The 27185-nt window shown below is 40.2% G+C and overlaps 1 protein-coding gene across 1 annotated transcript in view; it reads left to right on the top strand.

The window, feature by feature from the left end:
* MCC (MCC regulator of WNT signaling pathway) overlaps nucleotides 1-27185 on the top strand; it is a 205038-nt gene that overhangs the window by 16775 nt on the left and 161078 nt on the right. The window contains exons 2-3 of the mRNA XM_027712627.2: nucleotides 3554-3801; nucleotides 25093-25304. Coding sequence (XP_027568428.1) covers nucleotides 3554-3801; nucleotides 25093-25304 — 460 coding nt within the window. The remainder of the gene's footprint in view (nucleotides 1-3553; nucleotides 3802-25092; nucleotides 25305-27185) is intronic.

The raw sequence follows: 27185 nt of genomic DNA, 5'->3' as shown, positions 1-27185 counted from the left end.
TTAATTTTGATTTCTCTCTTCAAAGTATTTGTGCACCTAGACTGAAAGTTGCATAGGCAGAGATTCAATGGTTCCTGGCAAAATACTGATACTTTTTAATAGCCAAAAATTTAAATACTTTTAAGTAAAATATACAGTTTGTCTTGGTATTAGAACCATCCTTACCAGGTTTCCTTAATAAATTTGGTAGAACATTAGATAGGAAAAATCCAGGAAAGTTAATCCACTTGTTCTGTTCAGTCTCAGAGCCAACACTTTGCAGATACTGTGCAGCATCGTTATGCTTACCTAGGCAGTTGCTTGTGCTTTACCAAAGCAATAGTCAGAACAAGGTAAAAGTGAGTACAGCAGGGAATATGGAATAAATTTTAGTTTTGATCTTTCATTTATATAAAAAACCCCAATGAAGTATCAACCAGCCACTCTTTGTCATTTCAGGTTGCATGGTGTGCTCCAAGAAAATGAAATCTGTTTTCAGTAGTGCTTGTAGTCCTCAATTACTCGAGTAGTTTCAATTTTATTGGGTTTTGAAATTCATTACATCTTTTCTTGTGCTGCTGTAGGTTGCTTCAGGCAATGTCCTCAGGCTACAGATACTACAAATGATAACCAGTTTGTATTTGTGTAATAGGAGAGAAAACTTCCACCTTTAGACTGTCAGGAATCAGATGTAGATTTGGACATGTCTTTGTGGGCTGTATTGAGATGGAGGCTTACAGTTGTCATGACCAGGGGCAGTGTAATGTGTGCCACCGGTGCCACAGCCTCCTGCCACCCTAGTGTGGAAGGAGAGTTCTTCTGGGGCCTGGGCAGCAAACGTGTCCTGGAATACCCTGGCAGAATCACTCTGCACTGCTTCTCCTGAAACTTATTTCAAGATTAACACACAGGGTCCCTCAATCTGTGCTGCTCTGTCTGATCTGTGACAAGGGAACGCATGAAGACATTGCTTAGTTTTATTTGTCATTACCTGTGTAAAAATCTGAATGCACTGTCTTATTTTCCCTTGCAATATCCTTGTGAGATTGTATTTGTATTGTTGCTTTAATTTTTAAAAACAGGGAACTGAGCCGTAAAGATTATTTATTCATTGATCAGATTCAAAGCTAAGAGCAAAACTCTGACCAAAAAATTAACTGCAAGTGATAATACCTTATATTTGACTTATGTAATGTAAACTATAATAAAGTTATTTTTTGTGATAAGTAGAGATTTGGTTGCTTTAGTTTTGGTTTTGTGCGGCTTGTTTGTTGTTTTTTTCTAAAATACATGGTCATAATGTAAATTTTATTGTTATGCTTCAGTTTTACTGTAAGCAACTCTAACAAGGATTTTGTTTCAGCAGCTCTGGAATTTTTGCATGGAAGAGACCTCCACCCAATTTACAACATCTTTCTGTAGAATAGATGGACCTTGATTATGATAATATATGACTTCAGTGGAACTGTTCGTGCAAGAACTCCAGATATTTCACTGTATTATGTTTTCATAGAAACCTTCTGAATGATGCTCTGATATTAGTAATGAAATAATGATACTACTAAATATGCTAATAATCACGTAATATTGACATCTCCTTCACCTTCCTCCTACAGAAAGATTTTGTACAACATAAAAATGAGAAATATGTTTTTAAGATTCTTAAAAGAAGCCATAACACAGAAACATACTCATATTATTTGCGATATAAATCGGTGTGGTGGTGTTATTCAATCTAATTCAAAAAGTAGTTCAGAAAAGGCTGGCAGGAAAGAAACAGTGATGTGTGGGAGTGGCAAACTAGTGGTAATTTTTAAAAATTTTTCAAATCAGAGAGAACAGGGCACCAAGAAGATTTTGATAGTGTAGAGCTGCTGTTGTTTAAGACCTGACTGAATTGGTTTGCTCACATTTTATTTAGAATTTGATTAGTTGTAATTTGATAAGTAGTATCTGTCATCATTCATTTGTTGGAGAAGTTGTTTCAAGATTCCTTCTTTCCCCATGCCTCTTCCCTTCTAAAGGGAGCTAGGGCTAGCTGGGAGAGGAATAAGAGGAAAAGAGTGTGAAAGAAGGTCTTTTGGATCTCCCTTTTTTGGTGACTCGGTCTCTCTGAATAGCAGCAGAATGAGGCAATCTATCAACTTTGTCTCCTTCTGTTTATGATAACTGAGCATCTGGGAAGGGCAGAAGATATCTGTATAGTCAGGGAGATTCCTTGATCTGGGTTTACGGTTGCAGAGCTCTGTTTGCCTAAGAACAGCAATGAGATTTATAGTGGTTTACATTTTGAACAAGAAGACGGTATCACTGTCTTTTCCAGGGGTTGATTTAGTCTCTGATGAAGCAACTGAGGAGTTTTACTGAACTACAGACCTGCCACTGTTAAAGAATGTCAGGTGTTAGACTGTCTAATAGTCAGTCCACTTACCTTCATATCCAATTAAAACCTTCTTTCCTTTTCCATGACTAGACTTGTTAATTGTTATTCACCTTGTTATTTAGTTATCAACTTCTAATTTGTGATCATATTTTTACCAACTGTTACTTTCAAAGTACTTTATTGTACCTCAGCTTTGAAAAAGAAAAAAGGCAAAGTGATGAGGAATAAACCCCTCAGAATATTTTCTGATGAGACCAGTGTTACACCCCAAATTAAGTCTAAGGTATGTTCTTGAGGTTCTTGTCTATGTTGTCTTCACATAAAATAAAAACTGGCATTGGTCATGGTGTTGCTGGCTTGGTTTTGTTTTGTTTTTTTGTTTTTTTTTTTTTGCTAGGGTAGTATGTTTATGTTTATTTGCATGTATCTCTCCTAAAAGCACACTGTCTAAATTTGTCAGTGTGTTGTATGCTGAAAGAATCTTCCATGTTGATTTGGTTTCAGCTGTATTTTGGCCACTTGCATTCAGTGCAAGAATATTTTTCATAATACTGTCTTTATCCCCCTTTTGTGGGTTTCATTAAACAATTGGACCAAGTAAGAATGTTTGAAAGAAAGGCTTGGCAATAGTTAATTGACACAGTATTTCTTTTTTCCGCTACGTTCTCTGGGATATTTTTTATGTTTTGCATCTTTAGCTTACTGCTGTTCAGTGGCAAAAGAAATTTTCTTGTCCTATCCTGAGTAAAATGGAAATTTAAGTAACCATTGATCTAGTCAGATGATAATGACTCAAATTCTTATTATGTCAGCTTTTCAGAAGATACTGTGAAGATCAACAGCAGGATTCTGTGTTGATTCAACAGCTCTCATGTGTGTCTGTCTCTGATAGTAGAAATGTTAATAATGTCATGAAAATAGAGGTTAAACATTTAAAGAAAAATGTTCCCTTCTTTTCCATAGCCCTTCTGTATTGTAATTTATCGCCAACCTCACAGTTTTGTTGTTGGATTAGCATTAAAAAAAAAAAAATTGGCTTATTGGTTTTAAATGTCTGTGCATCAATGCATATCCTGATAAGAGAGAGTTAGTATTCCTTTTCTTCTAAACTAATTGTTGGGGTTTTTTTGTCTTCTCTGTTCCCACTTTTCCAATTTCCCCACCCCCATTTTCCCTCTAAAATATCTTTAGGAATGACTTGCTGATGGTGTGCCGCCAGCTGAATATGGAGGCGTCTGTTGCGGAGATCATGCACCAGCTGGGAGCAGATGAAAATGGAAAAGTTTCCTTCCAGGATTTTAGTCAATGCCGCATGGAACTGGTACGAGAAATCAAGAAGGAGGAAGTGGAGCTTTCTGTGAAATCAGATGACTCTTGTAAAAAGAAGAAGTTAAGGGGTAGAATAGCTTCCTGGCCAACTAGCAGCAATAACAGTTTAGGTAGGTATGACTTTTAAATGTCCTGTTTGTGAAATTTAACAAAAGATAAACTCCAGAGGGGTTTTTACCAATTTTACTGCATCAAGGTTGTCTCTACAGGGCTTTGTGAATATGCCTTGACATAATTTCATCATATGCTAGAGTGGTGTTATAACTGGTGCAGTCTTGTCATCAGTATGTAGACTAGAATGTTTGCAGAGCATCCTCTTCTAAAAATGCTAATTGCACAAGAGAAGAGACTTCCTTGAAAGGACAAGAGCTGCAGAGCGCAGCTGGTAACTGAATATCCAGTGAGCTCTCTGTTGTCAGTAAAGCCCGGACAGGTACATAGGGTAAAACTATGAAAAATGAGGACAGAAATAATCTTAGTCTCTTGTCTTCCAGATGTAATGCACTGTAGGAATGGATGTGTCTTTGATGCTTTAAAAATTGTTCCACTTAGCTGGAGATCTAAATGCTGGAAGAGCCTTATGATTTAGAAGATAAAAAATTCTCCTTTCCTTTTGTCCTCCCTTAATCCAGTTAAAAAAAAACAAACCAAAAACAAATAAACAACCCCCTCAAACAAAACAAACAAACCCCACAAACAAACAAACACACCAAAACAAACAAAAAAAAAACCCAAAAGCTATTCCATCTACAGGAACATGGGATGTAGGAAGGGCTGTCTGTGTCATTGAGTCCAGTCCTTGATAGCACTGTGGTCAGTCCACATTAGATCAGAAATGTCAACACCTACAGAATGCTTCCTTTCACACTGTAACAAATGCAAGAGGCTGGAGGACACAGTTTCTGTGGTCAATAATCCCAAAATGTGAAGTATTGTGGAAGAAGCTGGGGATGCTGTCAGTTCTCTAGCTCCTTACAGCAGCTGCATACTAGCTAAACATGACTACTGGCTAATGATCTAGATGTGGAACTGACCTATATCCATGCTTCAGAAGAAGGCCGTCAACCTCTGATTGTGTTTAGTTAGAGCTGCATCTCCTCAACCTTTTGTTTAGACCATGTGAGCCTAGATTTTTTAAAATCCTTTTTTAGTGAGAAAACTTTCATTAGTCGTCCCAATAGTTTTTCTTTGCATGTGTTCTAAATTATGTTTGGAATATTTTTTACTGTCAGATATACTTCATACATCTTCTGGAGAGTTTGCTTATATTTATTCTAGCTCCTCATGTAACTGATCTGATGGGTTCTCTCTGACCAGGTTCTTCTAGATAGTCCAGATGTGGAAGGTACAATGTTTAACAGCAGATTTATTTATTTATTTGAAGATAGTCGATGTTACATGGGATTTCTGATTTAGCAACATGATACAAAACACACTGAAAACACAATAAAAATACAGGTTACACATAGCAGAAGACAGCGATTGCAATGCACAGTTCAATCACAATATCAGTGTGGTTCCCAGTGTCTCTCTGATATGATCACCATCACAACACAACATCCCTGGCCTTGCCAGGAAGATGTATATGAATTGAAGCTGACTTAATCCCATTGCTCTCTTTGAAAATCTTTTGTTAGTTGACTATGTTTTCAGTCTTTACTTTGGGCTGAGCCATGTATACATATAGCCCACATTGGCCTGGCTAACCCAGGGAGACATTCACACTCTTAATGAACATGGGGAGAAACACACCAGCAGTTGATTCTCTCAGCTGTTGAGAGCTGTTTATCTAAAGCAAAACCCACTCTCAGATCCTCTTGGTGTTGAGATCAAGTCATCTTTGCAACAGCTGTGATCAGTCCCAGCCTGCAATCTTCTCTGAGCTTCCTGGGCCCAGCACCCTGGCCCTGCTCCTCTGACCCCTCTTCCATGACTGATCAGTCACACCTGTATTTATTTGGTCAGCAGTCAGTCTTGTGGAAAATAAAACTGGGCATGTGTTGATTTGGGGTTTTTTTGGGGTGGTGGGATGGACTATTTATTTACTTTGGGGAGGTGGGTTTAGCATGTTCTGTCTTCTAGTAACTGCACCTTTTTGACTGGTCATCTCAGGCATTCAAATTTTCCTTGGTTACTTTGTGTCCTTAGGGAACTCCCTATCTTGATTTTTAGATGAACTGTGCTACTTCCTCACCATCTCATGCTCCTTGGCATTTCACTTTGGTTTCTCACCGTAGCGAATCTGTTTCATATCTCTGCTTATTTTCCAATTTATCTTTTATGGTTTCATGGTTATTTTGTCATAGGAGTATTCTGTTGTTAACATTTCCTCTGTTTATCTTTCTTCCATCTATATTCTTGAATTGATGACAATTAACTCTGTTGTTTCTACACCCATGTCTCCATCAGTGTCTGTACTGAAATCTTCATAACCCTTGTGCTCAATTGCATTTCCAGCTTGTGAATCTCTTTCCAGAGCTGTATCAGACAATAGTTCATAGCCAAGATTGTGCCTAATATATATATATATATATAAATAAAATTTTTTTTAGATTGGATTAAGGATATTGTGTGTTCCCTGGATCACACAGTTATCTCCTGCCTCTCTTGCCTGTTTTTAAAATTATGCCACACTTGTATATTTCAAAACAGAGAAGTTTTTCTGCCCTCAGACGGCTATACTAAGATATACAAATTTCCCTGCTTGCTGACCGGATTTCTGGTAACTTGGGTTTTAAAATCTCCTTTCTTAGACAAATCAGCCTTATAATTATGGTTTGTAGTAATCAAGCGTGAAAGACAGCTCCTAAGCTTTATCAGAGAAAAGTCTACATTACAGTGTCAAAATGTATCTCACCAAGAAATCTTATTAATTGCTGCCTAGAAGTATTCATAGATGAACATTTAAATTTATTAATGCATAGAATTCAGCCCCTATTTTTTTTCCTATTTTCTAGTTTTTTCCAATTTCTTTTAGGTGTATGAGAGTAATTTAATGCATTTTTAAGGTTAGTGAGTGAATTCATTTTTCTTTTTCCTTTTTTTTTTTTTCACAACAGTTAAGTCCAGAAGACCTTTGAATTACCTACCTCGATATATTTTGCTCTGTACTGATCAAGCCTGACTACCTTACTGCACTGTACTTCTAAACCTAGAGGGAATTTATGGGTTTTGTCCTTGTCTTGCCTCGACTCTTGAAGATTCTGTAAGACTTTTTAGTAATTAGAGAACAAGGGAAAGTGCTCCCCCAAAAAAATGAATGGGAGGAAATAGTAATGAGTGTTTAGAATGCAACTGCTTTTTATTTGGTTGTAAAAGAAAACCATTGTGGCAGCACAATGGCAGTTCAAAATATTCTACAGATAATTTTTTCAAAGAGGCAAGAAAACACCACTGTAATAGATTTCTATTATCATCTCTGCCTATGGTATGAACATAATGACAGCTGAGAAATTATACTTACAGTCAAGCTTCAATTAGGATTGGTATATGTTTCCATGCCTTTCATGTATTTGAGGGGTCATCTATGTACTCATTAGTGATCAAAGAGTTAATTGTGTTATATTGACTGTTTGCTATTGCTTTCTAAGCATTGCTTTAAGACAGGAGGCATGTACATCATGTACAATTAACTTGATAGATGTTCTTTTTTGGTGTTATCTTTTTTTTTTCCCCCCAGGTCAAAGAACACTGTTTTTAGTAAACTTTATTTTCCAAGATAGTTTACAGGGCTTTTTTTCAAGACTAATTTCTACATAATATGTCAACTGCTGATAATCCTTGATGTACCAATGTGGAGTGCATAAATGACAAAATTTCAAGACTGTTACTGAGTAGCAGGAGTCCTGATGATCTGAAGCAAAGGAATCCAGCCATGACATGCATGTTCTTACACTGTGAGTTTGTATGTAATTGTGGAAAGATTACCAGTCAGGCAGCATTTCTTGCTGCCTTTTCTTGTAGCTGTTCACAATTTCTTAACAAAAAGTGCAAAAACTTCTATCTAAATAAAGTATTATCTTTGGTGCCTATAGTTTTTGCATTTCATTATAAAGAACATAACTGTGAAAAAAGGTCTTAAGAAGTAATTGTGTCTACTTGACTATTGAACTTCATCTTTTTTTATCATTGATAAGATTATTCTAATAATTTTGCGCAAATTTGCCCAACAAATCTTCCTGTGTTTCCAGGTGGGATGCAGAAGTAAGGAAATTGATTGACCATTTTGATCAAGATACAGGACTCAGGTTTAATAACACTCGGTCATATATGTGCTCAGTAAGCTAAACCATATTCTAGATAAACAGTTACGAATCCAGGAGTCCATTAGCAATTTTTGACGGTAGGTTGGTACTTAGTAATTAATTCATAGCCAATTCCCCTTTCTTTACTGAAAATAAGTCTCTTAAAATTTGATATGATCATTTATTTGTGTAGTGGATCAAGCATGAGAATTAATCAAAGGAATGATAGGAATCCAGCCTCAAATTAAGCTTGTGTGTAAACATGAGAGGCAGACCACTGGGGCTGAAAAATCATTACTTTTGTGTTACATAATCATGTTTGATCTTATTGCAAATAAATTGCTTTCAAGAAACTGAGGCAGTGATTATGTTTATTTATACTATGTTTAATTAAGGACTACAGAATTCATATGGACTCAAAGGCATGCTGCAGATTTTGAGATTTGTGAGCAAAGTTTTACCCTTAGATATGTTTGACTAGAAAAGCTGTGCATATCTGCTAGGCCAAATTTAACTACATACAAAACTTCCGTTAACTGAAAGTGGTTTATTACTTCTGAATATTCTTCTGATACCACTGTCTTTGTGAAAAGCAGCAGAATATAGGTAATTTTTTTTTTTTTTTAAGAAACGTGGAGTGTTAAGTTTTATGAGCATTATGAGAAATGAACCTGAATTTCCAGGGATTTGTAATTGACAGCTGATGAATATTACTAAAATCGCAATGTATTGTATATGTTAAACACTAATGAATCTACAAGGGATAGAAGTCATCTCTGCAGGGGTCTCTGGTGGCTAATAGGGCAACAAACTTGGTTGGAGCTTTCTCATGGTGTGAATATTTGTAAAATGTAAGAACACCTAATCTGTATTAGACCAGAGTTTATTTTGAAGTGGTATTCTATCTGCTAGCATGGTGAAAAGCAAATGGTTAGAGAAGATAGTAGGAACTGAGTGATCATGTAATGATGCTTGTGGAGAGAGCAGGATTGTGTGAGCATTATCCTGCATTTCTGTAGGGCTTGCCTTGACCTGGCCGGGCACAGACAGTGAAAAGTGCGCAGTCATCATGCCAAAATTAAGGAGGAGTCCCAAGAGGTAAACAATGTCTTCACCTCACGTGGATACCTGCAATAATCCAATTAGAAGTGTGTTAGTAGAGCATGTTTAGACCATGGACACTATCATATAACCAATAATGTAAAAGTGATCACGCACTGGGGTGTAGAAAAAGTATAAAAAGGGCAGCTTAAATAAATAAAGCGGACATTTTGCAGATCAAATTGGTCGTGTGCAATCTGTCTCTGAACCCCTCCGTCGACAGATGCTTCCATATTAAATTTCAGTCCAGGAACTTTGAACTAGAGATAGTTGCACTTGCTCACATATGCATGGCCTCCCTTCCTCTACTACTGTCTTACAGAACTGAGACTGTGCTGAGTCTGCACGAACGTGTGAAAGTCTTTACCATTCTTCATGTCCTGCAACTGGGAATAGCACAGCTTCCCCTTTTGTTGTATAGGAAACAAACTCTTTTTGCTTTGCAGTAGTTTCCTGATCACCTCCTTCCACGTATGTGCATGTTTTTTTCTCTTTTCTCTTTTTTTGATCTAGTGTGTCTAGTCAAGGTTGAGCATTGCGTTGCATTATCATTCTCAGCAGAAGCACTAACAGAGTCTGTCATCTCTGTGCCTTCCCTAGAAATTACAGGAATTTAGTCTATTCGACACTTTGACACCACTACCAAATGTCCTTGAAATTACCAAATAGCTTAAAACATTGAGAGGGAAGGGGGAAGACAGACAGTCCAGTGGTCAGAGTGTGCCTACAGGGAAAATGCAGGAAACTGCCCTTGGTAGCTGCTGCTACCAAGAGTCAATGGAATTGTTAGCCCAGATTTTGGCTTTAGACCACACAGCTCTATAGAGCACCGCAGCTCAGGCTTGTTTCTGTTCATGCTTCTTAGTCAGCTCCAGTGGTGAAAGACATAGAGCTATGGTTCGTGTTTGCTATATGGTGCGGAGCTGGATTACAGCATCAGTTCCTCAGTTAAGTCTCAGTTTATGATTTCTACACGAATTCTGATAAAGTTGAGAAACCAAAAGGCTGTAGCTGGGATTTCATAGAGGATATGCTTTGTTTGGCTCGAGATGAGCACTGTCATACATCCTAGGCTTTAGCTTTTGTACAACAAATGTTGTCTCTCAGTGCATTTTTGCTTAGCCTCTGCTGACTCCTGGGGATGTGCTCTTCACCTGCCTGCTTCTAATATCACTAGTGTAGCTCTGACATACTATGGTTCATGAAACAACAGCAAAATGACAGTGACAGTCAACAAACTCAGAATGTTTTGTTTGTTTGCTTTGATACACGTGTATTGAAGTCAGATCCAAACTGAGATTGTCTTAAGTGGATGATAACTGGGGAGGAAGCTGATTGTTCACTTGCAAATTGCCAAAAAAAAGCCAACTTTTTTTCAAAAGTACAGTGTACTGTTTGTGCTTGAAAGGTATGTTAGAAAGTCATCTAGATTCTGTTTGACTTCAGGTTTTATGTGCTCTTTTTCCTGTTACCATATACACCCCTTTTTACTAGAGATTGTTAATTTTCAGGGGAAAAGGAAGGATGTTTTTTTCCCTTACTATAAACCTCAAATGAAATATTAGATTGAGTTCCAGACTACAATGAAGTCATTAGCCAGCAGTGTTCTGGCAAAATTTAGTTTGGTGCTGAAACAGCACTGGGTTCTAGGAGACCTTGGTTTCTAGACTGTTGAGAAGTCATTCTGAATAGAGGAAATGATTGCTATGTCTCAACAATAACATTAAATCATTTCAGATTCGAAGACAGGTGTATAAAGGTGTCATGGATGGTGTGCTTTTATTTTGTTTTGTGTGTCATTGTTTCCTATATGGCTAATGCCAGTCTGCTGGCAAGTACTGAAACCATGATATGCACATGAAACACATATGCATCTCTACAGTAGTTGAAATAAATTTGAAGATGGTCTATTAACTAAAATTCTCCAAACATTTGTTATTATATACTATTTGGACTATTGGTTTTACAAACTCAGCTTCTTCCTCTACAAAGCTGGTTTGCGTAACTGGGAAATCATAATGAAAGAAACTTTAATTAGATATATCACTAAATGTTTTACTTTCTTAAGACTTTATGAGTCAATGCTATAAACTCCGATTGATTGTCTATTTCACGGTTTTGTTCTTGGCAAGCTTATTCTTTTCTCTGTCCTAATTTTCCTGTAGGCATTGAATTTATTTTTCTCAAGATTTTACATAGTTTTCATACTTGGTAAAAGTCTGCTTTGAAAAATATATTATGGAGTGGAGTGTAAAAAATTAAAACCCAAAAGCCTAAAAACCCCCGATATATTAGCATTACTCTGGTAAGTAAAAGTGCTGGTTATGCTTCAGTCTGTTCTAATTTCTCTAAAGGTATTTTTAAGTACTTCTCAAATTTATGCTATAATTATACCCCATAGTGTCAGGCAGCACAATATTCCAGAATTCCTGAATCCTGAATGTACCAATGTTGAGAATACCTCAGTGAACCTGAAAGCCAGTTGAGCTTCTGTGATGATTTCAATGAACATACGAGTAGAAAATAGAAATGTTACAACTAGCAATTCAGGGGCAGAGGGGAGATGAAGTGTGAGTTGACAGAATTCTTTTAGAGCGAAATGGTTGATGTGGTTCAATCTTCCTCTTAGATCTAATTTTATAAAACAGATTTATCCTGTGAGTAAGTTGCCTTAGTCAGGGTGAGGTATAGCTGTAGTTTACTTCTCTTAGAGCTCGTTATCGTCACTTCCAAACCTAACAAGAAAGGACTGAAATAACATAGCCTAACACTGTATCTTCTTTGCAGTGTTCATCAAGCCAGATAAGGGTATGGTGGGAGGAACAATACCTAGATACTGATCCCATAGAGATGCCTCATTTCACATTTGTGCTTCTCCCATAGCAATTATTTCCTTCTAGGTCACTGGACAAGTGTTGCAAAAAGTTCCGATGAAAACTTTCTCTAGGACTGAATACTGAGTTGAGAATCCATTTTAAAAATATGCATCTGCAAACTCTTTTTTCCCATCCAAATAAAGAAAAGCTGGTTTATTCTCAATTCTCCTAGAAAGTGTAATGGATGTTTAACAGACAGCTTTCTGTATTTAATAAACATTCTCACCCACAGGTGCATGTGAGGATCAGTTATTGTTATATCGTCATCACTCTGTTGCTGTACCATCATTCATATTGTTTTATTACCTGATGCAAAATAATAAACAGGCTTTAAAGCATGATTGCTGTTAAATGAGTTACTCTAGCTGTCAGGCTGCCAGCTAATAGCCATGTTCAGTGAAGCCGGAGCCATTGGTCTGATTCCTGTATGGGAGTGTTTTGTAGAAAACAATGAAAATAGTTGACATAAGCTCCAAATGTGATAATTTTCCCTTCTACAGTCAGGTTACCTTAGTATAAAAGCGGATCCCTCTGTGGAGCATAGCTTCTTTCCAGCTGTTTTGATTTATTGTACTTCATATGTTGCTTGAGCAACCACAGCTCTCTTCACCTTCTGCCTTTTCTTTAAAGTGCATTTGGTATTTTTAATGTTTGCAGCAGCTTACAGGACTTGAATTGTCCAAATATCCAAGGACTTAGTCTCAATTCTTGTTTGCTTCCTGCCCCACCCCCATTTTTTTATAGATAGACCTACTGTTTGAGGTCTTACTCAGCTGACTAGCAAGTGCAAAATGGCCATCCTTTGTTCATTTTGTCCATTATCCCCTTCATTCAGTGCATTTATCTCCAAAACCATTATTACTGAAGTTTAGTGCTTCTCACAAACCTCCCTGTTGCCTTCCTTGAATAATAGAGTAAGCATTCAAAATTCCAACTCTTTTTGATAGGTTGTCACAATTTAGCTGTTGAATGAAAAATTAGCAAAGGAATGCTGAGAAACAGTCATTCTTCTGGTGAGATAATGCAAATAAGCTTAAGTAACTAAATGTCATGGATACCTTATGGAGAACAGAGATCAGACTGGATCTCTGCTAGGACTCTCCTCATTGAGTGGGATAAAGCTCTGTGACCTGGCTGGTTGTGCCCTAATGTTGTCAAGTGTTGTGATGATTTCACTCTAGGCCTTCCTGGAGACCAACTTATAACCAGGAAGGAACTAGGAAAGTGATCACGGAAGTATTCCATGCTATTCCTTTACGTAACTTGAGGTATAAATAAAGCCAACAGGAGGGACCTCGCTCTCTTCCTTTCCGGCGAGGTTCGAGAACGGTGGGTCCCTGTCTCGGTCTGGCTTATCTGGAGCTGAGGCCTGCAGCGACTGCTGTGTCTGCCACGCGTGAGGGGAGAGCGCTGGGCCGTGTCCAGCCATCCTGCCTGTTCAAAGGGAAGTGGTGAGATTTTTGCTAGTTTGCCTTCAATTGGCTGGTTGACTTGCTCGGTCTTTGTCCCTTTTTGTCCTTCTCCCTTCTCCCTCCCCCTCTTCCCTTTTTGGGGAGCTGTTTGGGATTTCTGGAGTTGTGGTGTGTGGTATTCTCGTTGTGTGTATCTGTCTCATATGTAAAATATATATATATGTATATATTTTTGCTATAGCTTTGGCTGCTTGGGTCGTTTCTTTTCTCTTTCCTCTCTGGGAAGCGGGTCCTTGTTGTCGAGTTTCGGGGGCTTGGCGGGAAGCCAGCTCGAAACTTGCACAACATTTTTGGTGTCAGAAGTGGGATATTTTGGTTAAGTTTGGCTTGTTTTGATAAACATTTTCCGGGAAGACAACCAAGCTCGGTGTTGTTTTGCAAACCAATCTATTGTTTTGGGAACAGGTCTGGGAACACTGCCAGAGTCTGGGAAAGCAGCCAAGAAAACTTTGTTTATATAAACAAAGGTTTGTTTTGGGATCAAGAAGAAATAATAACAAAAACAATGACTGTTTCATTAATTTGTCTTATAATTCTAGCCATCTTTATACCTGTTTTAGGCTACCCTATAGGGAAACGTCCAGACCTTGAGGATGGATGGAACGAATTGCTTCCATTCTTTAATTTTGACATCGAAGGTTTGGTAAAGGAGATCCCCATGGTTAGAATCGGCTCTAATTACTATATAAATTTTGTTGCAACAGTACTGTCATTGATAAAGGTACTGGAAGTGCTCCTTAAACTTGAAAGAATGGTGTTGTATTGCTTTCCCTCTTGTAGGAAAGATCACGCCTCAAAGGGACTCGCTGGAACTTTGGAAAGGGCTGCAGACAGGCCAGTCCCCGGGTGGCATGGAGCTTGGGGAGATTTCGGTAGATTAGTAGGACATGTGTCACCCCCCATTAATTGGGAGTTCACACCAGAACAAATGTTTGATTCTGGTGAGATGGCCCACTGTTTGGCAGAAGGGTGTTTTTCCTACAAAGATCCGAATATGCAATTCTCCGCTTTGTGCTGGGGCCTGGCTAATGCTTATCGAGCTGCCATAGACCACCTTCAAAAGGTTAAGGTCGACACAGAAACCCAAACCACGCCACTTGAAACCAGTGATGTCCCTATTAGGTCCACAGAAGTTGGGGTCCAAACACAACTTGAAGTCAATGCCGTTTCTACTAAGTCCACTAGAACCGGGACTCAAGCTAAGAACCGTAAAGTCATCGTTGCCCCTATGAAGAAGAAGAAGACGTGGGTAAGGGAGATCAAGGAACTTACGGACCCATCTCTGCAACCAGAACGCACAGAAGAAAGAGAAGAAGAAGAAGAAGAAGGAACAGAAGAACCTATCCAATACACACAAGATGCAATGGACGAAGGAGTGGCAGCAACGGGCGAAGGAGCAACAGCAAGAGATGAAGGCGTGACTGCGAGAGAGGAAGAAGTGGTTGTGACTGAGGAAGGAGCGATTGGAAGAGAAGAAGCAGCTGCCAGAGAGGAAGAAACGGTTACACGGGAAGGAGCACGTCCAAAAGAACTAGGGGCATACCCAAAGGAATATAGAGCAGTATCAAGAGAAAAGAAAGCAACAGTACAAACGACCGGTGGTATATTGTCGCTTGATGATTTATATCCTGACTACACATTCAGTGTTACAAAAGACGCAAAGAAGGAGCCAAAGCATCCCCCTCAATCAGAGGGAGAATTATTCCTACGCCTTCAGACCCAACCTTCTCTTGGAGGTGTGGATGATTGGAGGAGGAGACCCTTATCTCAGCACGCGAAAGATTACTCACTACCTCCACCCGCTGGGTATCACGAACGACGCAGGAGTCCATCCCCATGGCGTGAATGGCATAGAAGTCCATCTCCACGGCGTGAACAACGTAGAAGTCCATCTCCACGGCGTGAACGACATAGAAGTCCATCTCTGCGGTGTGAACGGCGTAGGAGTCCATCCCCACGGTATGAACGGCGTAGAAGTCCATCTCCGCAGCGTGAATGGCGTAGAAGTCCCTCTCCACACCATGAACGATATAGAAGCTTATCCCCACGGCATGCTCAGTCCCCACCTCCATGTGAGAGATATAGGGAGGAGGTGGGAGCAGTCCCACGTAGGAGTGGAAGAGTAAAGAGAGAGGTGGAAAAGATTCTATGTGGGAGAGATGGACAAGAAATAATGCGAGAAAGCGAAATTACACAATCACTGACCACAAGAGAGCTTCGAGATTTACGGAGAGATTATATGCGCTTGCCTGGTGAAGAAGTCCTCACCTGGCTGGTGCGATGCTGGGACAAGGGAGCTGATAGTCATGTAATTGAAGGTGATGAAGCACGACAATTGGGATCCATTGCTTGAGACCCTGTGATAGAGCAAGAAATGGGAAGGGAGAAAATGGCGTCCAGTCTTTGGCTCCGAATCCTCCACGCGGTGAGAGTGAAATACCCATTTAAGGAGTCCCTGAAGAGTTCTTCAAGAAGGTGGAGGACTGCAGAAGAAGGCATCCAATACCTACGGGAATTGGCCATGCTGGAGATCATCTATTCTGATCCAGATTATTATGACATCCAAGTTCCTGAGAATGTTCCCTGCACGCAACCAATGTGGAAAAAAGTAATTCAAGGTGTCCCTAAACCATATATTTCCTGCTTGATACCCATATATAATCCAAAGATGGAGGAACCAAGCGTGGACACCATGTGTGCTTGGATAAGAACCATAGAGGAAAATATGGAAGACTCCTTCGATCCCCTGTACCAACGTACCTACGATAGGGAAAGAATGGAGAGAGATTATGAATATTCCAGATATGAGGACGACCTTAGAGACAGAGAGGACAGAAGGTATAGAGATTACAGAGAAAGGCCAATGGGAAGATCACGGCGGGATCGACAAAGACGACCTCGACCTAGACCTCGATCCTGGTCTCAATCTTGCTCACGATCCCTGTCATTCACACGTCGAAGGAAAGAGAACTCTAAGCGTCAGTCACGTAACCAACTATGGGCATACCTTCGTAGTAAAGGAGAAAACATGAAGAAGTGGGATGGTGAACCCACTTCTAAGCTTGAAGCCAGAGTGAGGGAACTGAAGCGAAAGGACACTGACAAGAAAGTTGTCTATGTAGTAGATGGAGATTTCTTAGAAGAGAAACTGCGATCGCTGAGGCACAAGGAGATGGAGGTCCACTTCGACAACGGCAAAAAGTCTAAGAAGTCAAAGTCAGACTCTGACGACGAATGCTCTGATCAAGACCAGTAGAGGGGCCCTGCCTTCTGCCAGGAGAAGGAAAGGGACCAAGAAGATAACCGAGTTTACTGGGCTGTGTGGGTTCGATGGCCTGGCACATCGGATCCTCAGAGATACCAGGCCTTGATAGATACTGGAGCCCAGTGTACTTTAATGCCTTCAGAGCATAAGAGTACCAAGACTGTTACTATTTCTGGAGTGACAGGAGGGTCTCAAGAATTGTCAGTAGTAGAGGTAGACATGAGCTTGACGGGAGACCAATGGGAAAAGCATCCCATTGTGACAGGGCCAGAAGCCCCTTGCATCCTTGGTATGGACTACCTAAGGAGAAGATACTTTAAGGACCTGAAAGGGTACCGGTGGGCTTTTGGTATAGCCACGGTGATTGAAGAGGAGTCCAAGCAATTGTCTGCCCTTCCTGGCCTTTCAGAAGACCCTTCCATTGTAGGACTACTGCGAGTTAAAGATCAGGAAGTGCCAATAGCCACAACAACTGTACACAGACGACAGTATCGGACAAACCGAGATGCTGTGATCCCTATCCACAAAATGATCCGAAAGTTGGAGAGCCAAGGGGTGATCAACAGAACCCATTCACCCTTCAACAGCCCCATCTGACCTGTGCGTAAGTCCGATGAAGATTGGAGACTGACTGTAGACTATCGTGGCTTAAATGAAGTTACGCCACCGTTGAGTGCTGCCGTGCCAGATATGTTGGAGCTCCAGTACAAGTTGGAGTCCAAGACAGCAAAGTGGTATGCCACCATTGACATTGCCAACGCGTTTTTCTCCATTCCTTTAGCGGCAGAGTGCAGGTCACAGTTTGCTTTCACCTGGAGGGGCGTTCAACACACCTGGAATCGACTGCCCCAGGGGTGGAAACACAGTCCAACCATCTGTCATGGACTGATCCAGGTCACACTAGAGAAGGGTAAGGCTCCCGAACACATCCAGTACATCGATGACATCATTGTATGGGGGGATACAGCAGAGGAAGTTTTCAAAAAAGGACAGAAGATCATCCAGATTCTCCTCGAGGCCGGTTTCGCTATCAAGAAGAGCAAAGTCAAGGGACCTGCCTGAGAGATCCAATTCCTAGGGGTGAAATGGCAAGATGGACGACGCCAGATACCAACAGACATAATCAACAAGATTGTGGCAATGGCTCCCCCCACAAACAAGAAAGAAACCCAAGCTTTTCTGGGAGCAATAGGTTTCTGGAGGATGCATATCCCAGAATACAGTCAGATTGTGAGCCCTCTTTACTTTGTGACCCGTAAAAAGAACAATTTCTAGTGGGGTCCTGAGCAACAACAAGCTTTCAGGCAGATCAAGCAAGAAATTGCACATGCCGTGGCTCTTGGACCAGTCAGAACGGGACCAGATGTAAAGAATGTACTCTACACTGCAGCTGGAGATAAAGGTCCCTCCTGGAGCCTCTGGCAAAAGGTGCCTGGCGAGACGCGAGGGCGACCGCTGGGTTTCTGGAGCCGAAGCTACCGAGGTTCTGAGGCCAATTACACCCCTGTGGAAAAGGAATCTTAGCGGCGTATGAAGGTATACGAGCAACTTCAGAGGTAATTGGTACCGAAGCACAGCTCTTCCTGGCACCCCGATTACCAGTCTTGAGCTGGATGTTCAAAGAGAAGGTGCCCCCTACACATCATGCCACCGATGCCATGTGGAGCAAGTGGATCGCTTTGATTACGCAACGTGTCCGAATCGGGAACTCGAATCACCCTGGCATTTTGGGAATCATAACCAATTGGCCTGAAGGTGGGAACTTCAGTCTGGCAGAAGAAGAAGAACCAGTGAGCCGAGCCGAAGAAGCTCCACCATTTGATCAGCTGCCAGATGAAGAAAGGCATTATACCCTTTTCACTGATGGTTCTTGCCGTATTGTAGGAAGGAACCGGAAGTGGAAAGCAGCCGTTTGGAATCCCACCTGACGAGTGGCAGAAGCCGCTGAGGGTCAAGGCGAGTCGAGTCAATTTGCAGAACTCAAAGCCGTCCAATTGGCCCTGGACATTGCCGAACGAGAAGGATGGCCAAGACTCTACCTCTACACAGACTCGTGGATGATAGCCAATGCCCTATGGGGATGGTTAGACCGATGGAAGAAGATGAACTGGAGGCGTGGAGGAAAACCCGTCTGGGTTGCTGACTTGTGGCAGGACATCGCTGCCAGAGCGAAGAGTCTGAATGTGAGAGTCCACCATGTAGATGCCCATGTGTCCAAGAAGCAAGCTAATGAAGAACACAATAACAACAGAGAAGCGGACCGAGCTGCACAGATAGGAGTGTCACAAGTAGACCTAGACTGGCAGCAGAAGGGAGAGCTGTTTCTGGCTCAATGGGCCCATGATGCTTCTGGTCATCAGGGCCGAGATGCCATCCACAGATGGGCACGAGACCGAGGGGTGGATTTAACCATGGATATCATTTCTGAAGTTATCCATGATTGTGAGACTTGTGCCACTATTAAGCAGGCGAAAAGACTGAAGCCCCTGTGGTATGGTGGACGATGGGATAAGTATAAGTATGGAGAGGCATGGCAGGTTGATTATATCAAACTGCCACAGACCCGCCAAGGTAAGTGCTATGTACTTACCATGGTGGAAGCAACAACGGGATGGTTAGAGACTTTTTCAGTGCCCCATGCAATGGCCCGGAATACCATTTTGGGCCTTGAAAGGCAAGTCCTGTGGAGACACGGGACCCCAGAACGTATTGAGTCGGACAACGGGACTCATTTCAAAAATGAATTAGTCACCACTTGGGCGAGGGAACATGGTATCGAATGGGTGTACCACATTCCCTATCATGCACCAGCTACTGGGAAGGTTGAGAGATATAACGGACTGTTGAAGACGACTCTAAAGTCACTAGGTGAAGGAACTTATAAAAACTGGGACAAAAACTTAGCCAAGGCTACCTGGCTAGTTAACACCAGGGGTTCTATCAATCGAGCTGGCCCTGCACAGGCAGAATCCCTTCATATTGTTGATGGAGATAAAGTTCCAGCAATCCATTTGAGGGGAATGCTAGGGAAAGCTGTTTGGGTTACCCCTGCCTCAGGCCAAGACAAACCCATTCGTGGGATTGTCTTTGCTCAAGGGCCAGGACACATGTGGTGGATAATGAGGAAGGATGGAGTCATCCAGTGTGTACCTCAAGGAAATTTAGCCTTGGGGAAAAGCTAATTGTATGTCCTGAGTTGTGTTTTTACAGGAAGCCAGTCACCAGATGAGAGAGAGAGAGACCTGAACTAAGCTGATGCTGGTATCCAGTGATGAGACAGTCCAGTGATGAAACAGCCATAAATCAGAACTGTAATTGTGACTGAGGAGACCAAAGATCTGGACTGAACTGAACTGACATCGGTATTGATTTTCCAACGACGAGACAACTGCACCGAGAGACCAACAAGAACTATATATATATATATGTATATGTGTATATATATGCACGGGATATAGATGAACACAATATACAGGTGTTATGTAAAGAAATAGTATGGAATAAGGGGTGGAGAATGTGATGGTTTCACTCTAGGCCTTCCTGGAGACCAACTTATAACCAGGAAGGAACTAGGAAAGTGATCACGGAAGTATTCCATGCTATTCCTTTACGTAACTTGAGGTATAAATAAAGCCAACAGGAGGGACCTCGCCCTCTTCCTTTCCGGCGAGGTTCGAGAACGGTGGGTCCCTGTCTCGGTCTGGCTTATCTGGAGCCGAGGCCTGCAGCGACTGCTGTGTCTACCACGCGTGAGGGGAGAGCGCTGGGCCGTGTCCAGCCATTCTGCCTGTTCAAAGGGAAGTGGTGAGATTTTTGCTAGTTTGCCTTCAGTTGGCTGGTTGACTTGCTCGGTCTTTGTCCCTTTTTGTCCTTCTCCCTTCTCCCTCCCCCTCTTCCCTTTTTGGGGAGCTGTTTGGGATTTCTGGAGTTGTGGTGTGTGGTATTCTCGTTGTGTGTATCTGTCTCATATGTAAAATATATATATATGTATATATTTTTGCTATAGCTTCGGCTGCTTGGGTCATTTCTCTTTCCTCTCTGGGAAGCGGGTCCTTGTTGTTGAGTTTCGGGGGCTTGGCGGGAAGCCAGCTTGAAACTTGCACAGGTGTCTTCATGTTTGCCATTCACAAGTCAGACTCATTTAAGTCTGCTCATTTGCTGCAGGGCTAATTTTACAGTACCTCACTTTTCCCGATATCCCAGACCTTTCAGCAGCTAGTACATCTTCAACACCCTACCTACCATCCTGGTGGTTTATCTTTTCTATTCTGTGAGCAGTGAAGAAATCACATAATGCTTGGTCCATCAGCATAGCCTGGTGAAGTTAACCTTTATCAAACAAAAAAAAAACCTGGCAGTATGTATAGTCTTGTATTTATGGTAGGCATATTTTTCTCTGTTGCAGAGTACAAGCCTTCTAGGCAGAAGGTTAACTGTTAGTAGACAAGATGAAATGCCATTTTCTTTCAGATCAATATCATAGGGTGACACCAGTACTAGAACACAGACCTCTGCTGTTCCTGAGAGCTTTGCAGGTGGTAAAGGAAGATTAAGCTAGGAAGAAGTCTCTGTGCAGGTGGGCAAGGTACACTATTCATAGTGACATTTGTCAAGGGAATTGATTGCAGTTGCTTTGGTACAGTTCACAAACTGAAATTTTATTTGTGATTATAGAATCTTTTATATGGCATCAAACTAAACTGTCCTTTGTTTTTCTTAAGTGTGCTATGATATGTCAAAATTTAAATAATTTTGAGTAAATAAGTAAGAACAGGTTGCCCAGAGAAGTTGTGCATGTTCCATCCCTGGAAGTATTTAAGGCCATGTGGATGGGGCTTTAAGCAACCTGTCTAATGGAAGGTGTCTCTGCCTACTGTCTTTGAAGTCCCTTCCAACCCAAACCATTCTATGGTTCTATAACAGGAAAACCTGCAGAAGGAAAAATTCTTTGAGTAAATGTTTCAGACAAGATTTAGGTTGTCCTACTGTGATTGATTTGATTGCAACTAGTGGACCCACATATACTTAAATGCTGTACTGATCTACTCTACAAAAGGATAGAAATAAAAGTTCCTGTTAGGTACTGAATACTTGCTATAACATGAATTTCACCCATTATCAGTTACAATCAAGATAGTCAAGTGCTGGTAATACTAGGAAGTCACTAAAGGACTAGTTTTATAGAAGCTTGTGTAGAATCAGAAGCCTTTATACTGCACATTTACAGAAGTCCAATGTATCCATTCAGTCCAGAAGGGATTGATTTAACTTTCTTAATCTGGAATTGAAATGTTACTTATATAATTTGAAAACAATTATATAGTCTTATATTACTTGGCTGAAACAAGGGTAATTTTTTGGTTTCTTTCTTTTTAATAGTGATAGTAATAATTTTGTTTCACTTAATACAGAAATTTTAAGTTTCATGCTATTCACAGAAGTGCAGATGAACAGAGAAAAATGTGTAGTTCTGTAAAGTCTAATCTTGAACACAGATTTATTAGCTTTAGGTTCCTAGTTATCAGCTATCAGCTGTGTGCCATTATATCCAATTATGGCTTATTTCTATTGTAAAGGCAAGAATTGTATGCTAATCACAGCAAGATACAAGAGTTGTTTGTTCATTCCTGACTGAATTTTCAGTTACAAGTGAAATCTCAGTTCTGACAATTCCAGAGTTTCCCTGCAAAGCTGAGACTTGAAAGGTGTGTAATCCAGGACAGCTTCTTAGCAGCCAGAGTTTTGGAATTTGTTGGGAACACAGTGGGCAAATTTAGGGATTATGCTTAAGCCCAAAATAAAGTACTGGAAATACCTTCCTTTGTAAAAGTCACCTCTCCTTCCTTTTTTAGTATGTATGTTTTAAATTAGGGGTAAAGAGATAAACTTTTAAGAAAACTTGGGTTAAAGATGGTCACAATACAGTAATAAAAACCCAGTCTTTCCTGATCCACTGTGACTGACAGGTGACTTCTGTGCCAGCTGAGTGTTTTAAGTGCTTCTAATCTGATGGCGGATGGCACAATCTATGAGAGCCACTTGGGTATTCAACAAAGTGGTTGTTAATTGTGTAAACGTGAAAGCTCTTTTGCAGAACAGTTTTTTCAGTAATAGATATGTGGTGCATGTACTCTGTTGAAATATATACCATGTTTAGCTCTGTGAATAGAGGGATATATATATGATATAACCACCTCTCTTAATTCTGAGGCTATGCTTGCCCAGACAGGATTGTTTCCCATGTTCTTGTCAAGCCTGAAAGTGATGGAACTGATCCTCTGCCTCCTGTGGATATCTGAGACGTTTCTGTTGCTTCAGCTCTGTGGGCTGCTGAGCTTTTTGCTCTGCTGTAGCCACCCGAGGGCAGACATACCTAAGGTTGTGCATAGTCATAGTACACTTCCCACTGTGTAAAATACTGCTGGTACCAACATCTCAGCTCCAGTCTGCTGGAGATTCTGCAGCATGTAGCTGGATGCAGAACAGTGGTGCATGCTCTTGGTGTAAAAATAATTTAATTAATCTTTAATTGCTACTGGTACTTGTGGTAAGGAATCATGGTAATTATATTAGTATAAAATGTAATTATTTTTTGTTGTGTGTTATTTTCTAATTACATGTTTCAGGACTAGTGTATTTACCTTACAGTAAGGCAGGGAAACCTAAGTTGGTTTTTCATGCATAACAGCTTTACAGGGTGTTAGGGTGTTGACCTGAAGCAGTAGATCAGTTGCTGCCTTGCTTCCCTTCTAGGTAGTTTTCTGTTTGCATTTTTGCATCTTCAACTTCCTTGGTGAGGAGGAGACGCTCTCCTAATAGTTCATTATATAGTTTATTGTTTCTGCCTGTAATGTAGTGAATAAATAATAACCACTGATTAGTAAGCACTCAGGATGCTGGGTAATATTTGAGAGAGAAAACTAGCTCCCAAAAGGGAAAAACTTTCAAAATAATAGGATGGCATTAAAGATAACTGCTCATAGTTTGATGATTGCATGTTTGATTTAGAGTTTTGATCTAGTCTGTAGCTCTGGATTCTGTTCTGACTTTTCTATTAACTTAGAGTGTATGCTTTAACAGGTCACTTATTTGTTTTTAATCTTCATTATGTTATATATGAAAATTTACAGTACTGCCCAGCGTTATTAAATAGTCTAGTGCCTACTGTGGAATATTTTGCCATAGGAAGTGGTTGAATCTAAAACGTAACAAGATTTTAAAAGGACTGTTTTATGGGAATCAGAAGCACCCAGGGATGAAATAATAACTGACAAAATAAGAAAATTTCCTTCTATTTGTTTTATGGTTTAAACCCATCCGTGGCTGTAGGGAATTGGAAGGATTATACGTGCAGGAACAGCAACCCTACAGCTTCATGATACAGAAAGTTTCTTGTAGCATTCATTGTCTGTCATTAGCTACATGATCATATTATGGCATCAATTTATAATCAAACACCTTGTGATTAATGTGTCTGAAACTTGAATTGAAACAAGCAATCCTGATGAGTTAATAAGAAAGGCAGTGCTAACATAAAAAGTGATGAACTATACAGCTAAAAGATTCACTTAGTGTGTTGGTATTCGGTAAACAAAAACAGGCAAATTATGTTTTTCCTCTTTTACTCTTTGATCAGTGCTGCTTTTCAATCTGACATGGTAACATACTCATTCAATGGTCCTTCGCTGTTGTAAATTACACTGATTTTACACTGTACTAAATAACATAGGCAAATGCTTTTATTTTTCCTTCTGGATCTTGTAATTTAGTAAATCATCTGTGTATTGGAAATCCTAATTTCTTATTTTCTGACATTGTTGGCATGTGCAAGATAGGCAATAATACCTGTTTGCTTTTTTAATTTCTGAAATAACAAGTAGGGTTATTCATGTGTTAACAGTGTATCTTCTCAGCAAAAAAAGGGCATCAAACTAGAGGAATGTGTCCAGAGGAGAGACACTAAGATGGTGAGAGATCTCAAGGGCAAGTCTTAGAAGGAGCAGCTAAGGTCACTGGGTTTGTTCAGCTTGGAGAAGAGAAGGCTGAGTGTGACGCCTTAACAGTGTACAGCTTCCTCAGAGAGGGCAGTGACTGGGGAGGTGCTCATCTCATCTCTCTGGTGACCAGTGGCAGGACACGAGAAAAGGGAACGAACCAGTGTCAGGGGAAGTTCAGATTCGATGTTAGGGAAAAGTTCCTCACTGAGGTGGTGGTCAGTCATTGGAACAGACTCCCTAGGGAAGTGGTCACGGCACCAAGCCTGGGAGAATTCAAGGAGTGTCTGAATGATGATCTTAGTCATGTGGTTTAGTTTTAGGTGGTCCTCTGAGGAGCAGGGAGTTGATGATCCTTACAGGTCCCTTCCTGCTTGAGATATTCTGTGATTCTGTGTGTTCTTTATACACAGTCCATACTAGAATGTTTTTCCATTTCTGCGTTTTAGGTGCCTTATCAGGAGCCAGAGAAAGCTGGGAATATGATTCAGGAGCAAGAGACCTTCAGAGTCCGGACCTCCATAGCCATTTTACACTACAAAAGGTGTTGGAGTATGGTGGAAGCAATGTGACTCAACAGGCTGCTCTGCAAAGACTTCTAGCTCAGGCCTCAAATTTTAGCAACTCTGTTGGAGGAAGCTACTTAGAACTTGCCAACACTGTAAGTGCATTTGCCCTTTGCTTTTAAGTTTTGTAGAATTTTTTTTTTCCAAAGAAGCATATTAATCCCAGCCTTAGAGCCTTTGAGCCCTCATGGAAACAGTACTGCATGTTATTCCCTTTTATTTACCAGAAAACTAATGTGATTTTAGCACTTAGTAGGTGCATAATATTTCCAAAGCTTGTATAATTGAGTTACATCAAAAAAGGTAGGAATCTGTGAGGGACCAAACCGAAGTTCCTAATTTATACAGTTTTAACAGAAGAAGATTTGTGTCTAAAAACTTCCTACCGATTAATTTTAAGTATAGTGTCAGATTGTTCAGAGGTGTTGTGCAGCAAAATTCATCCCAGGTTATTTCATTACTGCCCACTAAATTGTTTGGTAATTGTTTTAAACCTTTGGTGTGCTAGCAATGTGCTTTTTTATTTCTACAGGCAAGTGCTATTCTTCATTTTAAAAAGCACGTAACTGTTTCTGCTGGTTTTGGCTTGAACAGGGTGAATTTTCTTCATGGTGGCTAGTATGGGGCTATGTTTTGGATGACACTGTTGAAGGAGTAAGGCATTATTTTTTGCTTTCCCATCAGTGTACTGGTATCAAGTTTGTGTTTTAATTTTAGCCCAGGCTTCTTATAAAATGTCACCCATTTTGTTGCATGTTTCCAACTTATGTTGCATGGGAGTTTAAGTGGAGAAATGAAAGATACTAAAATGAAAGTGAAAAATTTCTAATTTTAAAAATGACTCTTCATTGGCATGCTTCACATTGATGAAATAGACTCCTAGTTCATGGTATCATAGGATAATTCAAACTGTAAGAGAACCTCAGGAGGTCATTTAGTCCAACATCCTAGATGGAAATGATTGCTGACAACAGAGGAAAATCAATGTCTTTAAGCCACATTATTTGAAAAGAAAATGATGGAAAATATCCTGAAAATATTTCAAAAAGCATTCTTAGTTTTATCTAAGTTCCTGAACATGAACTTATATAGGACCTTAAGTTTCCATACACAGAGTAAAAATATACAGACATTAAAAATTAACCAAGGGAGAAAAGAATTTAAGAAAATTGACAGTATCTTAAATGTTCTCATCAGCAAGGCAAGAAACATCATCTGCTAATAGGTGGATGATGATGGTTCAGAAATGATGATATAAGACACAGGCGTGCAGAATTACTCAAGAATGCACAGCGTGATGGCTACTACATTACTGTGACATGTAGGAATCTTAACAATAAAAATGATGAAGGCTCATAAGAAATAAAGATCCCCAGGTTTTATGGCTTTCTTTTTGTTCCCATCTCTAAATTCCTCCTATGCTTACTATCATGAAAGATGCCTGATATTTGTTTTAACCAGCATTTGCTATACTTCTACTTTAAAGTATTCCTTCTATGCTTTTTGAAACCATAGTAGAATCAGCAGTCTCTGATTTATATGTAGATGAATACAGTAACATTTTCATTTGACTCCTGCTGAGCATTGATGTCATGGGTCATATGTAAATTTTTGCTTTGGCTTCATTAAAATGGAGAGAGAAAGGAACAGGAGAAAATGGAGAGAATTATTTACTTTGAGTTTCAGTATTTACATTTATTCATCTTTCCACAATTTTTAATACTATGGGGCATGCTTACTGCAGTCTAAATTTAGACTCTTTAATGAGATAAACACAACCTTCAAATAGCTGTGATTTTAATATAGGTACTTCCTTCTCTGTCTCTTTCTAAGGTTGTTTTACCAACCTGCATTTGCCATAATAACAAGCAAAGCTGCTCCCTTGCATTCATTCTCAGAAATGACACATCTCATCTTTCCTATTTTTATAGGCTGAATTCAGTTAATTAATCAAGTGTGAGTTCTTGTTACTTAAT

This window comes from Pipra filicauda, unplaced genomic scaffold (genome assembly GCF_003945595.2).
Source record: "Pipra filicauda isolate LSUMZ 115617 unplaced genomic scaffold, ASM394559v2 scaffold108_size2327098_pilon, whole genome shotgun sequence".
NCBI classification, from domain to species: domain Eukaryota; kingdom Metazoa; phylum Chordata; class Aves; order Passeriformes; family Pipridae; genus Pipra; species Pipra filicauda.
This window is presented reverse-complemented; position numbering and strand designations above follow the sequence as displayed.